Raw genomic sequence first — 13,174 nt, forward strand, 5'->3', positions numbered from 1 at the left:
AAATACACAATACATATTGTGGGTGATGGTCTTAATTTATAAAGTTAAGGACTTTTTGTCTAGGGCTCTAACAGACTCTAGAATCTCCTGTAGCAACACTTTAGGCAAAAAATTCTAAAGCTCTAGATGATGTTTAGTCACTGTCATGCGCCATGGCGTCATGGCCTCCAATTCACTTTGAAAAGCCACTGTCTCTAGCTGCAGGGCCTCAATCTTTTGCTTAGGATACTTTTGAAAACAAAACAGCACACGATAGTAAGGAGACTCAAACTTTAAAGTAAGAGTATGTATGTACTGTATGTACCTCCTCCAGCCTACCTCCTGTGTCTGTGAAATTAATAATCAACTTTTTTTTTTCTGTGGCATGATTGAGGTTTTTATAACTGTGATAGGCTGCACTAACACATGTGTTTTATAACACTAAATTAAATGCCTCAGGTTCTCTCAGTAAGTGATTTCCTAACACAAATGACAAAGGTGTGCCGTGGTTCAATTTCACTTTCATTGTGACTCCACTACTGTTTAACTGACGGTTTGCTGCATGTAACAAAGCAGCTATTTAACAAGCAGAAGGAGCAGGAGGGCCAGCACCTGCCCTCTGAAGCCAACCATGCCTAGGCGAAATCCCTACAGTAAGTCCACTACAACACTCATGTTGTATGCAGCATTTTTTAGTATCTAAAAATCTAATCCAATCTCATCTTGCTATATATTGTAAATCCCTGCTCATGCATTGTATGCAGTGATGTAAAAATGGAACAGGACAGGAATGGTAATTCAGATAGGAGATATAAGATTTTGGTTTATTGATGTCCTGTTCCAGGCATTCTTTGATGCTCAAAGAACCTTGTCAAATATTTCAAATCTCTCAGTAGTTATTTCACAGCCATATTCTTATCTGTTTTATCTTCCACGCAGGAGCTAATAAAAATAAGGAGCTGAGGATGGTGATGGTAGGAAGGACTGGCATTGGAAAGAGCGCCACAGGAAACACTATCCTGGGAAGAAAGTGCTTTGAGTCCAAGTTCAGCGCCATGTCCATGACTGTGGACTGTTCTAAAGGCAAAGCTGCTGTAGATGGACAAAAGGTGGCTGTCATTGACACCCCTGGTCTGTTTGACACCAGGTTCGGCATGGATAGAACAACTAAAGCTGTAACTCAGTGCATCACTTACAGTGCTCCTGGACCCCACATCTTCCTGGTGGTCATCAGGCTGGGCCGGTTCACTGATGAGGAAAAGCAGACGGTGCAGATGATTCAAAACATCTTTGGAGGGGCTGCAGACAGATACAGCATGGTTCTCTTTACTCATGGTGACCTGCTTGAAGATACCACTATTGAAGAATACCTGAGTGACAGCCCAGAACTGCAGGAACTTGTGAAGAGATGCAACAACCAGTACCATGTCTTCAACAATAAGCTAAAGGACCACAGGCTTCAGGTCACTGAGCTGCTCAACAAGATCAGACAGATAGTCCAGAAGAACGGAGGAAGCCACTACACCAACGAAATGTTCCAAGAGGCTGAGAGGGCCATCGAAGAGGAGAAACAACGCATCCTGAAAGAAAAGGAAGCACAAATCCGCAAAGAAAGAGTGGAAATGGAGAAGCAAGCTCAGAAACACCATCGAAAAGAACTGAGAAAAATTAAGAGACAACGTGAGGCAGAAAAAGAAAGAGAGAGGAGAGAGAGAGAGGAGGAGAGAAAAAGAGAAATGGAAAGAATGGAGAGGGAGTGGGAGACAGAGAGGGAGGAAAAGGAAGCACAAAGGAGGAGAGACGAAGAGGAAAGACAGAGGCAGATTGAAAATATGAGGAGACGTTTAGAAGAACAGCGTCAGAGAGAACTGGAAGAGGAAAGAGCACGGCTAAGGAGACAAGCTCGGAGATGAGCTGAGCAGAGAGATGACTGTACTATTTTCTGAATATTGTGCTCTATTGTACTATAGTGATTAAAAGCATTTCTGACACCCCTCTCTCTGGATGGTGATAAAAATAGCTTTCTTAAGCAAATGCACATATTATTACCAAAACACATCTGTGATGACCAGCTAGCAGCTAGCAGCTATATATATATATATATATATATATATATATCCATCCATTTGAAACCACTTTGTCCTGCAGTGCAGGGTCACAGGGGGCTGGAGCCTATCCCAACTACCTATAGGTGGGAGGCAGGGTACACCCTGGACAGGCTACCAGTCCATCACAGGTAAACATACAGACAGACAACCATGCACACTCACACCTACGCCATTTTAAAGTGACCAATTAACCTAACAAGCACGTCTTTAGACTGTGGGAGGAAGCCGAAGTACCCGGAGAAAACCCACACAGGCACAGGCAGAACGAGAAACCTTGCTGTGGAGGAAAAAAATAACTTAAGTGAACATGTCTTCTGGCCTCGATTTGCAGCTTTTATTTTGCAGCTGGCAAGCTAAACATTTTCATTAATCAACTAAATTGCCATAAGTGTTACTGTTTACAGGGGCTTTTTGGTTAAATATTGTTAAGCTTATCACCTAAGTGACGTATGTTCCTGATGCATTGTTGCACAGTATATACAGCCTACTTACAGTGTATGTATGTGCCATCTCTTGGCTCACAGCCCTACACTAGGAATCACTTCTTGTTCTGAATAATACATGATATTGGTTAAAATAGACTTAATGATATATCTGTTATTATATAAGTAATCATTAAAACTTAATGGAATTGTTTCAATAATCAGAGTAACATAACATCATTTAAAAAGTGACTTAAACTACTGAAACATGTTTGAATACAATACAATCAAGCTAATAGCTAACCCTGCATGCCTCCGGTCATTTTTTATGTACCGGCATGTAAGTGTTACGTTAGTATAACAAGAATACACAATTTCCCCATTGGGTAACAAATAAAGGTTGCTTAATCTTAATAAATTTGTTGTTTAAACTTAACCCTTACAAGAGAAGGGAAGTAGACACAGCCAAAGAAAAAAGAAAAAGCCCTCCCTAGAAAACCCCTAATGACCCTGATCTATGTGAGTGAGCTCTCTTGAGAGAAACAGGAGAACAGTTGCCATGGTTGGTATTATGCAAAAATGAAATAAAAGTTTTGCTCCGTCTTTTAGTCAGCCTCAAAATCTGCTGTGTTTGTCGAACAGCTGCTCTTTAATTTAACGGGTGGAAAGCTCTATGAAGATGATGTTTGGTCACTGCAGGCAGCTGTTTATAGATCAGAGCTCCAGCTTTATGGCCTCCAATTCACACTGAAATGCCACTGTGTCTGTTTACTCGAAAGATGTTTGAAAGAACTGCTGCCTCTTCTTGTAAAAGGGAAAGGGAGGGGAGAGTGTGTGCCATTTTTAGAGGGGTAAAGGGTGGATAGTTACAAGGCTTCAGAATATCCTCAGTCTGTTCTACTCAAAGAAGAACAGAATCAGAATCAGAATCGTGTTTATTGCCATGTAAGTGAAGGGGGTTCACATTACTAGGAATTTGCCTTAGTGATTGGTGCATACAAAGAACATATAATAATTAACATGCAATAAGATAAAAACTAAGATAAAATTAAGTAAATAAACTAAAGTAAGGCTAAATTTACATGACAGACATGGCATAACAGACATACAATGAACAGAACATAAAATACTTGGCGGATGTAATGGTAAACATAGACCCTTATATGAACGAATGGAACAGTGTAATAATGTAATAATGTAACAGGTACCACATGGGTCGGTGAGGTGGTACTCGTGTGCAAGTAGTGCAAGATGGAGTAAACAGTGCAAATAGTCGTCATTGTACAGTGACTATACTAAAGTGACCTTCTGAAGTGACATTGCAGAGCAGTGCATTAATTACAGTTTAACAGTCCAACAGCAGAGGGGAAGAAGCTGTTCTTGTGGCGTGAGGTTCTGGTCCGAATGGACCGTAACCTCCTGCCTGAGGGGAGTGGCTCAAAGAGTCCGTGTCCAGGGTGAGAAGGGTCAGCTGTGATCCGACCTGCATGCCTCAGAGTCCTGGAGACGTACAGGTCCTCGATAGATGGCAGGCTGCAGCCGATCACCTTCTCAGCAGAGCGCACAACACGCTGCAGTCTGTGCCTGTCCCTGGTAGTGGCCCCAGCGTACCACACTGTGATGGAGGAGGTGAGGATGGACTCAATGATGGCCGTGTAGAACTGAATCATCATTCTGGCTGGCACCTTGAGTTTCCTCAGCTGCCGCAGGAAGCACATCCTCTGCTGGGCCTTTTTGATGAGGGAGCTGATGGTGAGCTCCCACTTGAGGTCCTGGGTGATGGTGGTACCCAGGAAGCGGAAAGAGTCCACTGTGGAGATGGGAGTGTCTGTCAGGGTGAGGGGGGGGGGGGGGGGGGGGGGTGATGGAGCTGGCACTTTCCAAAAGTCTACTGTCATCTCCACTGTCTTCTGGGCATTCAGCTCCAGGTTGCTGACACAAAGGACAAATAGATATATACATTTAGATTGTGAATATAACGGGTTAAGATTGCAAAACATACACAAACAAAACAAATTTCAAAAAGAAAGAAAATAAGCATTAAATGCTTAAGGCAAACTTTCTAAGACAGGGCTATACTTGCAATCTTCTAAAGTGAGTTAGTTTAAATAAAATATAATAAACTAGATCAATGAAGTAAATGGAGTGTGGTGCAGCCTGAATGTTTCCAGCTTCCATATGCAGAACAGCTTTGAGCTAGTTTGATCTGCAGGGGCTACAGTTTATATTTATTTTTTATGTGATAGCTAGTTTCACTTTCACACTTCGTAAACTGCTCATTTGTAGGTGTGGTTTAACGCACACAGACGCAGATAAAAAGTGGCAGCAGCAAGACACTGATCTCTTTTGTGCTTCATCTTAATAATCTGCATCACACTCTTCAACCTCAACAGGTCAATTCCAAGGCAACCATGGCCAACAACTGCGGTAAGTCCCAATACTTTATGTCTGTTTTAGTGCACTTACATCCTGACAACCAGCTTATATGGCTGACGTAGGGTTATTACAGCACAGGGTTAGTTTTAACCCTTCACTTCAACATATGTCTGCAATGCGCTGCAGGTGTGTAGAACACACATACACCTGAACAGGCACACAGCAGCGCACACAGGAAACAAAACAATGTACAGGGAAAAAAGAAAAATACATGGCCCATTGCTTTCTTTATGAAAATCCATGTTGTCCTCTCTTACCTTGACAAGACTCCTCATATTTTCAAGACAAGACTGAGAATTACATTATTACAACAACTGGTATTATGTATGAAATCCTTCTTTCCTCCCCTGCCACCTGTCAGCTGAATTCATCGTGGAGTCATACTGGATTCTTACTCATTCTCCTCCACAGGATCCCTCATAAAAAGTGATGAGGAGCTGAGGATGGTGATGGTGGGGAAGACTGGCATTGGAAAGAGTGCCACGGGAAACACGATCCTGGGAAGACAGTGCTTTGAGTCCAAGTTCAGTGCTAGGTCCATGACCGAAGACTGTTCTAAAGGCAAGGCTGCTGTAGATGGACAAAAGGTGGCTGTCATTGACACCCCTGGTCTGTTTGACACCAGGTTCGGCATGGATAGAACAACTAAAGATGTAACTCAGTGCATCACTTACAGTGCTCCTGGACCCCACATCTTCCTGGTGGTCATCAGGCTGGGCCGGTTCACTGATGAGGAAAAGCAGACGGTGCAGATGATTCAAAACATCTTTGGAGGGGCTGCAGACAGATACAGCATGGTTCTCTTTACTCATGGTGACCTGCTTGAAGATACCACTATTGAAGAATACCTGAGTGACAGCCCAGAATTGCAGGAACTTGTAGACAGATGTAACAACCAGTACCATGTGTTCGATAATAAGCTGAAGGACCGCAGGCCTCAGGTCACTGAGCTACTCAACAAGATCAGACAGATAGTCCAGAAGAACGGAGGAAGCCACTACACCAACGAGATGTTCCAAGAGGCTGAGAGGGCCATCGAAGAGGAGAAACAACGCATCCTGAAAGAAAAGGAAGCACAAATCCGCAAAGAAAGAGTTGAAATGGAGAAGCAAATACAAGAAAAATATGACAAGGAGATGCAGAAAATCAGTGAGCAACTTCAGGCTGAGAGAGAGAGGGAGAAGAAAGAGAGAGAGGAGGAGAGGAAGAAGATGAAAGAAGAGATGGATGAGGAGAGAAGGAGAGAGAGGAAAGAGAGAGAGGCAGAGAGACAGAGAGAGAGAGAGGAGAGAGAGAGGGAGATGAAAAACACAATGGAAAGAATAAAGGAAAAACATGACAGAGAACTGAGAGAGGAAAGAAACAAGCTTCAATCCAGACATGAATATCAGGCAAGAGAGGAAGCTGAAAAGATCAATCCATTGTTACCCCTGGTAGTAGTTGGTGAAGCAATTGTTGAAGCTGGCAGAGCTGTTGTTGGAGGACTCAAAAAACTGGGACAGAAAATCTGGAGCTTGTTCAAATGAGGATTTTTTATCATTAGATTTTGGTAGGTAGAGAATTACTGCATCACAGTGCCAACTAGTATTGTCTTTTTTTAAGATCTAAAGATCAGGTTGATATTTCATGTTAAATTACTTCTATGTTTTGATGGGTCATTTGTCAATTGCACATTATATTCCAACAATAATAGTACTATACTATAATAATATAACTATTGATACTAGTGTACCTACCTAACCAAATGGCAGTTCCACCTAATGACTTTGCAATGTATGTGCCCATATTATTTGACCTTGTTTACTATGCGATCATCAATTTCCTAGATTATGAGCTATTTTTGTAATATTAGTGCTGATATGAAGAATAAAGATCAAACAAAGACTAAACATTGTGAATTATCATTGTATGTTACTGCATGGTTCACCATGTTCTCCTCATGCTGCTACTTACTGACTTTTATGATGAGATGTTACAGAGGAGAATTTTATTTCTTTGCTTCAACTTTCAAGTGGCCTATAGCCTACGTTAGTCATTAATAAATTATAATAAGACATGTATAAATGAATTGTGTCTTGGTAAAAGGCAAAACAGCTGTAAATAGGTTCAGTCCAAACATTAAAGGGTAGGTAAGTGGACTATTTGTAATATCTCAGTTATGATATCTTCAGTCTTTTCATGTCACATTCTGACAGCACATGTAAACATTCAGGCACATTATCTGATATTCAGTCCATCATCCATTTTTTCATCACTGGGAAATATCTCATCTAGAAACAGAAATGGACCGAAATGTATCAGTTAGTAAATATTTCTTTCTCTCATCCTGGCCATTTGATGGAACTGGTGTCTTGCCCTGTAGATACTGAGCTAAGCAGCACGATCTACTAAAAAAAGTAAACAAAATTACATTTACAAGCTGAAGTTTCTCGCTAGGTAAGGCTCAGTATCAAGTAGAGTAGTAGTGGTTGTCAGAAGTTCAGGTGAGGACACAGGTGCAAGGCAGGCGGCAGATTAGAGTACAAAAACAAGTCTTTTATTTTGGTTCAGGGTTCAGTACACAGGACTACAACCCAGCAGGGCAAAAGTACTGATAAGGGCTAGGCTAAGGGAAGGTCCAAAAACAGGCAGGAGACAAACACTGGGGATCACATGAACAAGAGTACACACTAGAAAATCTTACCAGTGGCAAACTCGAAAACTCAGAGGGCTGGTTGGCTTGGCGTCAACACACAAAGAGCAAGACACACAAAGTAACAAGACAAAAAAATGGCAGCGGTGCAGGGAAATACAAAGACTAAACACACAAGGGCAGGGGAGACAATGGGACACAGGTGAGACACACTAGGGCGGGGCAGGCAAAGTGGTGTGGTGAGGAACTTTATTGCCCTCTTGCGGACTTGCTAGTTTTTTGTGTTGTGCTCTCCCTCTTCCTCTCTCCTCAAGTGTCATGGATGCGCAGGATCTGCTGGGTGGAGTCGTGGTTTATTGGGTTCTGTCTTTAGTTGCTCCTGCTATTCTGGTAGGCTTTTGAGCACCTCACTTCCCTTGATCCAGCACTAGTTCTACACGTTACCTGACTTCGTAAGACTCCTGACCTCAGCCACATTGTTGTCTTGTTCAAAGATTGAAACTTACCTTTTCTCCATTGCTTCAGGTTGATCTGGGCCCAACGGAACCCTTCAGTTCTCTCCCTGGCACCTGGGCACCTCTGGGCACCATCTGGGCAACGTTTGCCATGGTTGGAATAATGCAAAAATGAAATAAAAGTTTTCCTCCGTCTTTTAGTCAGCCTCGAAATCTGCTGTCTTTTGGCGAACAGCTGCTCTCAGGCCTGAGCCACATTTAAGCCAGTCTGGCTAGATCCACCTCCGAGAGGTGGATTGAAATCAAGCTGGATATAGCCGGGTTTGCGGTGTTAACACTCAGAAAATAACTATCCGGATATATCTTGATACGGCCCAAATCCCGCTCTAGCCAGATTGATTTCCCCAGTGTGATTGGGGCCTTAGTCAACGGGTGGAAAGCTCTATGAAGATGATGTTTGGTCACTGCAGGCAGCTGTTTATAGATCAGAGCTTCAGCTTTATGGCCTCTATTTCACACTGAAATGCCACTGTGTCTGTTTACTCGAAAGATGTTTGAAACAACTGCTGCCTCTTCTTGTAAATGGGAAAGGGAGGGGAGAGTGTGTGCCATTTTTAGAGGGGTAAAGGGTAGATAGTTACAAGGCTTCAGAATATCCTCAGTCTGTTCTACTCAAAGAAGAACAGAAGGAGGAAGTTCTAAAATAAAAACAATACTTCTGTTAGTTTGGATTGTCATTTATTGATTGCTGTTTGTGTTTTTGATCTTATGTCATTACAGCACTGTTGAAGAACCTGTGTTTGTTTATTTATAAAACAACATATGTCTAAATTGCCATGTTGTTAAGTGTACACAAGTAAACACACCCGTGTACGATTAAGAAATAAGATTGACAAAATGACCAGGTTAGATAAAAAAAATGAAAGAAGTCAGAACAACCTCTCTCACCAGTCAGCCAGATTTCGAAAGTAAACACACGCCCCTTTCTCTCGGAGCTCACCCCGAAGCCACGCCTCCCAACCAGTCTGTGAATTTGGCCATCATGCACCTACCTCTCTGGTGCATGCAGAGCAGGAAGAGAGTGACATCCAGCCAACTCTAGGCGCAGCTGCGCCTCGTAGGATTGGCTGATGTTTTTAGTGTTTTATGGCTTCCACAGATTAATATTCTTCGTTTTAAAGCGAAACTGCCGAACTAATCAGTTGCTATCAGATTGTAAACAGAAGTTACACTTATTTAACAAAAAGTGCATCAGAATGAAATCTACCCTACATTTAAGGCAAAATTTCTAAAACAGGGATATACTTGCAATCTTCTAAAGTGAGTTAGTTAAAATAAAATATAATAAACTAGATGAATGAAGTAAATGGAGTGTGGTGCAGCCTGAATGTTTCCAGCTTCCATATACAGAACAGCTTTGAGCTAGTTTGATCTGCAGGGGCTACAGTTTATATTTATTTTTTATGTGATAGCTAGTTTCACTTTCACACTTCGTAAACTGCTCATTTGTAGGTGTGGTTTAACGCACACAGACGCAGATAAAAAGTAGCAGCAGTAAGACACTGATCTCTTTTGTGCTTCATCTTAATAATCTGCATCACACTCTTCAACCTCAACAGGTCAATTCCAAGGCAACCATGGCCAACAACTGCGGTAAGTCCCAATACTTTGTCTGTTTTAGTGCACTTACATCCTGACAACCAGCTTCTATGGCTGACGTAGGGTTATTACAGCACAGGGTTAGTTTTAACCCTTCACTTCAACATATGTCTGCAATGCGCTGCAGGTGTGTAGAACACACATACACCTGAACAGGCACACAGCAGCGCACACAGGAAACAAAACAATGTACAGGGAAAAAAGAAAAATACATGGCCTGTTGCTTTCTTTATGAAAATCCATGTTGTCCTCCCTTACCTTGAAAACAACAAGTGTCTATAAAAGTATAATCGGCAGACCTGGAGAGCAGCATCTGCTATCCATTACCCATTTATTTACTTTCATCTAGCAGAGGAATCCATTTCCTACAGTGGCAGCCTGTAGTGTAAATACTGAGCTGATACCTTCTCTGGCTGTGTAAGGTCATCAAAAGACAAGACTGAGAATTACATTATTACAACAACTGGTATTATGTATGAAATCCTTCTTTCCTCCCCTGCCACCTGTCAGCTGAATTCATCGTGGAGTCATACTGGATTCTTACTCATTCTCCTCCACAGGATCCCTCATAAGAAGTGATGAGGAGCTGAGGATGGTGATGGTGGGGAAGACTGGCATTGGAAAGAGCGCCACAGGAAACACTATCCTGGGAAGAAAGTGTTTTGAGTCCAAGTTCAGCGCCATGTCCATGACTGTGGACTGTTCTAAAGGCAAAGCTGCTGTGGATGGACAAAAGGTGTCTGTCATTGACACCCCTGGTCTGTTTGACACCAGGTTCGGCATGGATAGAACAACTAAAGATGTAACTCAGTGCATCAGTTACAGTGCTCCTGGACCCCACATCTTCCTGGTGGTCATCAGGCTGGGCCGGTTCACTGATGAGGAAAAGCAGACGGTGCAGATGATTCAAAACATCTTTGGAGGGGCTGCAGACAGATACAGCATGGTTCTCTTTACTCATGGTGACCTGCTTGAAGATACCACTATTGAAGAATACCTGAGTGACAGCCCAGAACTGCAGGAACTTGTAGACAGATGTAACAACCAGTACCATGTCTTCAACAATAAGCTAAAGGACTGCAGGCTTCAGGTCACTGAGCTACTCAACAAGATCAGACAGATAGTCCAGAAGAACGGAGGAAGCCACTACACCAACGAGATGTTCCAAGAGGCTGAGAGGGCCATCGAAGAGGAGAAACAACGCATCCTGAAAGAAAAGGAAGCACAAATCCGCAAAGAAAGAGTGGAAATGGAGAAGCAAATACAAGAAAAATATGACAAGGAGATGCAGAAAATCAGTGAGCAACTTCAGGCTGAGAGAGAGAGGGAGAAGAAAGAGAGAGAGGAGGAGAGGAAGAAGATGAAAGAGGAGATGGATGAGGAGAGAAGCAGAGAGAGGAAAGAGAGAGAGGCAGAGAGACAGAGAGAGAGAGAGGAGAGAGAGAGGGAGATGAAAAACACAATGGAAAGAATAAAGGAAGAACATGACAGAGAACTGAGAGAGGAAAGAAACAAGCTTCAATCCAGGCATGAATATCAGGCCAGAGAGGAAGCTGAAGAGATCAATCCACTGTATCCGCTGGTCGAAGCTGGTGAAATGTTGGTTGAAGCTGGCAGAGCTGTTGTTGGAGGACTTAAACTATTGGGACGGGCAATTGGCAGCTTCTTCAAATAGAAATTGAATTTCACCTTCCATCTATTAAGTGACTTTAGCAGATGTGAACTCACTAAATTACTGTGCTATATTTAATTATCTTTTATGTTTACATATGGTCTATATTTTTAGCTCACATTACTATGTCATGTTAAATTACTTCTAAACATGACAAGCAAGATGAAACTAATTATATTATAATGGACTGCACATTATATTCCAACAATAATAGTACTATACTATAATAATATAACTATTGATACTAGTGTCTATTAGCCTAACCAAATGGCAGTTCCACCAAGTCCATGACTTTGCAATGTATGTGCCCATATTACTGTATTTGACCTGGTTTACTATGCGATCATCACTTTCCTAGATTATGAGCTATTTTTGTAATATTAGTGCTGATATGAAGAATAAAGATCAAACAAAGACTAAACATTGTGAATTATCATTGTATGTTACTGCATGGTTCACCATGTTCTCTTCATGCTGCTACTTACTGACTTTTCCTAGATGATGCTGAGCTTCTTTGTAGAGACAATATTTTTTTACAATATTTAACTTACAGTATATTAACTGACAGGTGATGTGCCAACATTTTACACTGGTTACACCAGATCATTAAAATGGAAAGAATGCATGTGTGTGTGCATCACTATTTAACATTAAATTGACCCTTTTAAGTGTTGAAGCCAGGCAGGAACATCCTACTTTGTCCTGCAGGGGGGCTGAAGCTTATCCCAGCTATCTATGGGTGAGAGGTGGGGCTGTCAAGCATCCGGAACAACCTCTCTCACCCTCTGTATGAGACAGGGGGACCTTGAACAGCCTGTACAACAGCAGTATGACATAGGACTGTTGCTATGTTTTTTCGGCACAGATTAAAGGCCAGCAATTATACTTTTAACATTTTTAATTTAAGCCAAAATAAAACATAGCCTAAATCTGAACAAAAAACAACATGATGTGGCTATCAGTCACGTGATGAGTTTTGATTAGAGGAGTATTTTATTTTTTCATTTCAACTTTCAAGTGGCCTATAGCTTATAGTTAGTCATTAATAAATTATAATAGCACATGTATAAATGAGTTGTTCTTGGCAAAAGGCAAAACAGCTGTAAATAGGTTCAGTCCAAACATTAAAGGGTAGGTAAGTGGACTATTTGTAATATCTCAGTTATGATATCTTCAGTCTTTTCATGTCACATTCTGACAGCACATGTAAACATTCAGGCACATTATCTGATATTCAGTCCATCATCCATTTTTTCATCACTGGGAAATATCTCATCTTGAAACATAAATTGACCAAAATGTATCAGTTAGTAAATATTTCTTTCTCTCATCTCTCATTTGATAGAACTGGTGTAAGCAGCACGATCTACTAAAAAAAAAAAATTACATTTACAGACTGAAGTTTACGGAAGTTTCTCGCTAGGTAAGGCTCAGTATCAAGTAGAGTAGTAGTGGTTGTCAGAAGTTCAGGCGAGGACACAGGTGCAAGGCAGGCGGCAGATTAGAGTACAAAAACAAGTCTTTTATTTTGGTTCAGGGTTCAGTACACAGGACTACAACCCAGCAGGGCAAAAGTACTGATAAGGGCTAGGCTAAGGGAAGGTCCAAAAACAGGCAGGAGACAAACACTGGGGATCACAAGAACAAGAGTACATACTAGAAAATCTTACCAGTGGCAAACTCGAAAACTCAGAGGGCTGGTTGGCTTGGCGTCAACACACAAACAGCAAGACACACAAAGTACAAGACAAAAAATGGCAGCGGTGCAGGGAAATACACACAAGGGCAGGGGAGACAATGGGACACAGGTG

General features: G+C 41.8%; 2 protein-coding genes across 2 annotated transcripts; both read left to right on the forward strand.

Moving 5' to 3' along the window:
• The first annotated feature begins 520 nt into the window (after positions 1–520).
• Positions 521–6,834, forward strand: LOC114431717 (calponin homology domain-containing protein DDB_G0272472-like). The gene is made up of 3 exons (XM_028399319.1): positions 521–632; positions 919–1,880; positions 5,314–6,834. The coding sequence occupies exons 1-3, from the start codon at positions 611–613 to the stop codon at positions 6,469–6,471; spliced, it is 2,142 nt and encodes a 713-aa protein (XP_028255120.1). The 5' UTR covers positions 521–610; the 3' UTR covers positions 6,472–6,834.
• A 2,721-nt stretch (positions 6,835–9,555) lies between these two features.
• LOC114439531 (GTPase IMAP family member 4-like) lies at positions 9,556–11,667 on the forward strand. Its single transcript, XM_028411549.1, has 2 exons — positions 9,556–9,685; positions 10,252–11,667. The coding sequence occupies exons 1-2, from the start codon at positions 9,670–9,672 to the stop codon at positions 11,364–11,366; spliced, it is 1,131 nt and encodes a 376-aa protein (XP_028267350.1). The 5' UTR covers positions 9,556–9,669; the 3' UTR covers positions 11,367–11,667.
• The last annotated feature ends 1,507 nt before the right edge of the window (positions 11,668–13,174 follow it).

Source organism: Parambassis ranga, chromosome 1 (genome assembly GCF_900634625.1).
Source record: "Parambassis ranga chromosome 1, fParRan2.1, whole genome shotgun sequence".
Classification (NCBI taxonomy): Eukaryota; Metazoa; Chordata; class Actinopteri; family Ambassidae; genus Parambassis; species Parambassis ranga.

What these genes read in the sequence shown, in the direction of transcription:
- LOC114431717 (XM_028399319.1), top strand. Translation starts at nt 611, where the DNA reads ATGCCTAGGCGAAATCCCTACA. An exon ending in GCCTAGGCGAAATCCCTACA is followed by an intron (nt 633 to 918) that starts GTAAGTCCACTA and finishes TCTTCCACGCAG; the next exon opens with GAGCTAATAAAAATAAGGAG. An exon ending in GAGCACGGCTAAGGAGACAA is followed by an intron (nt 1,881 to 5,313) that starts GCTCGGAGATGA and finishes GTCAGCTGAATT; the next exon opens with CATCGTGGAGTCATACTGGA.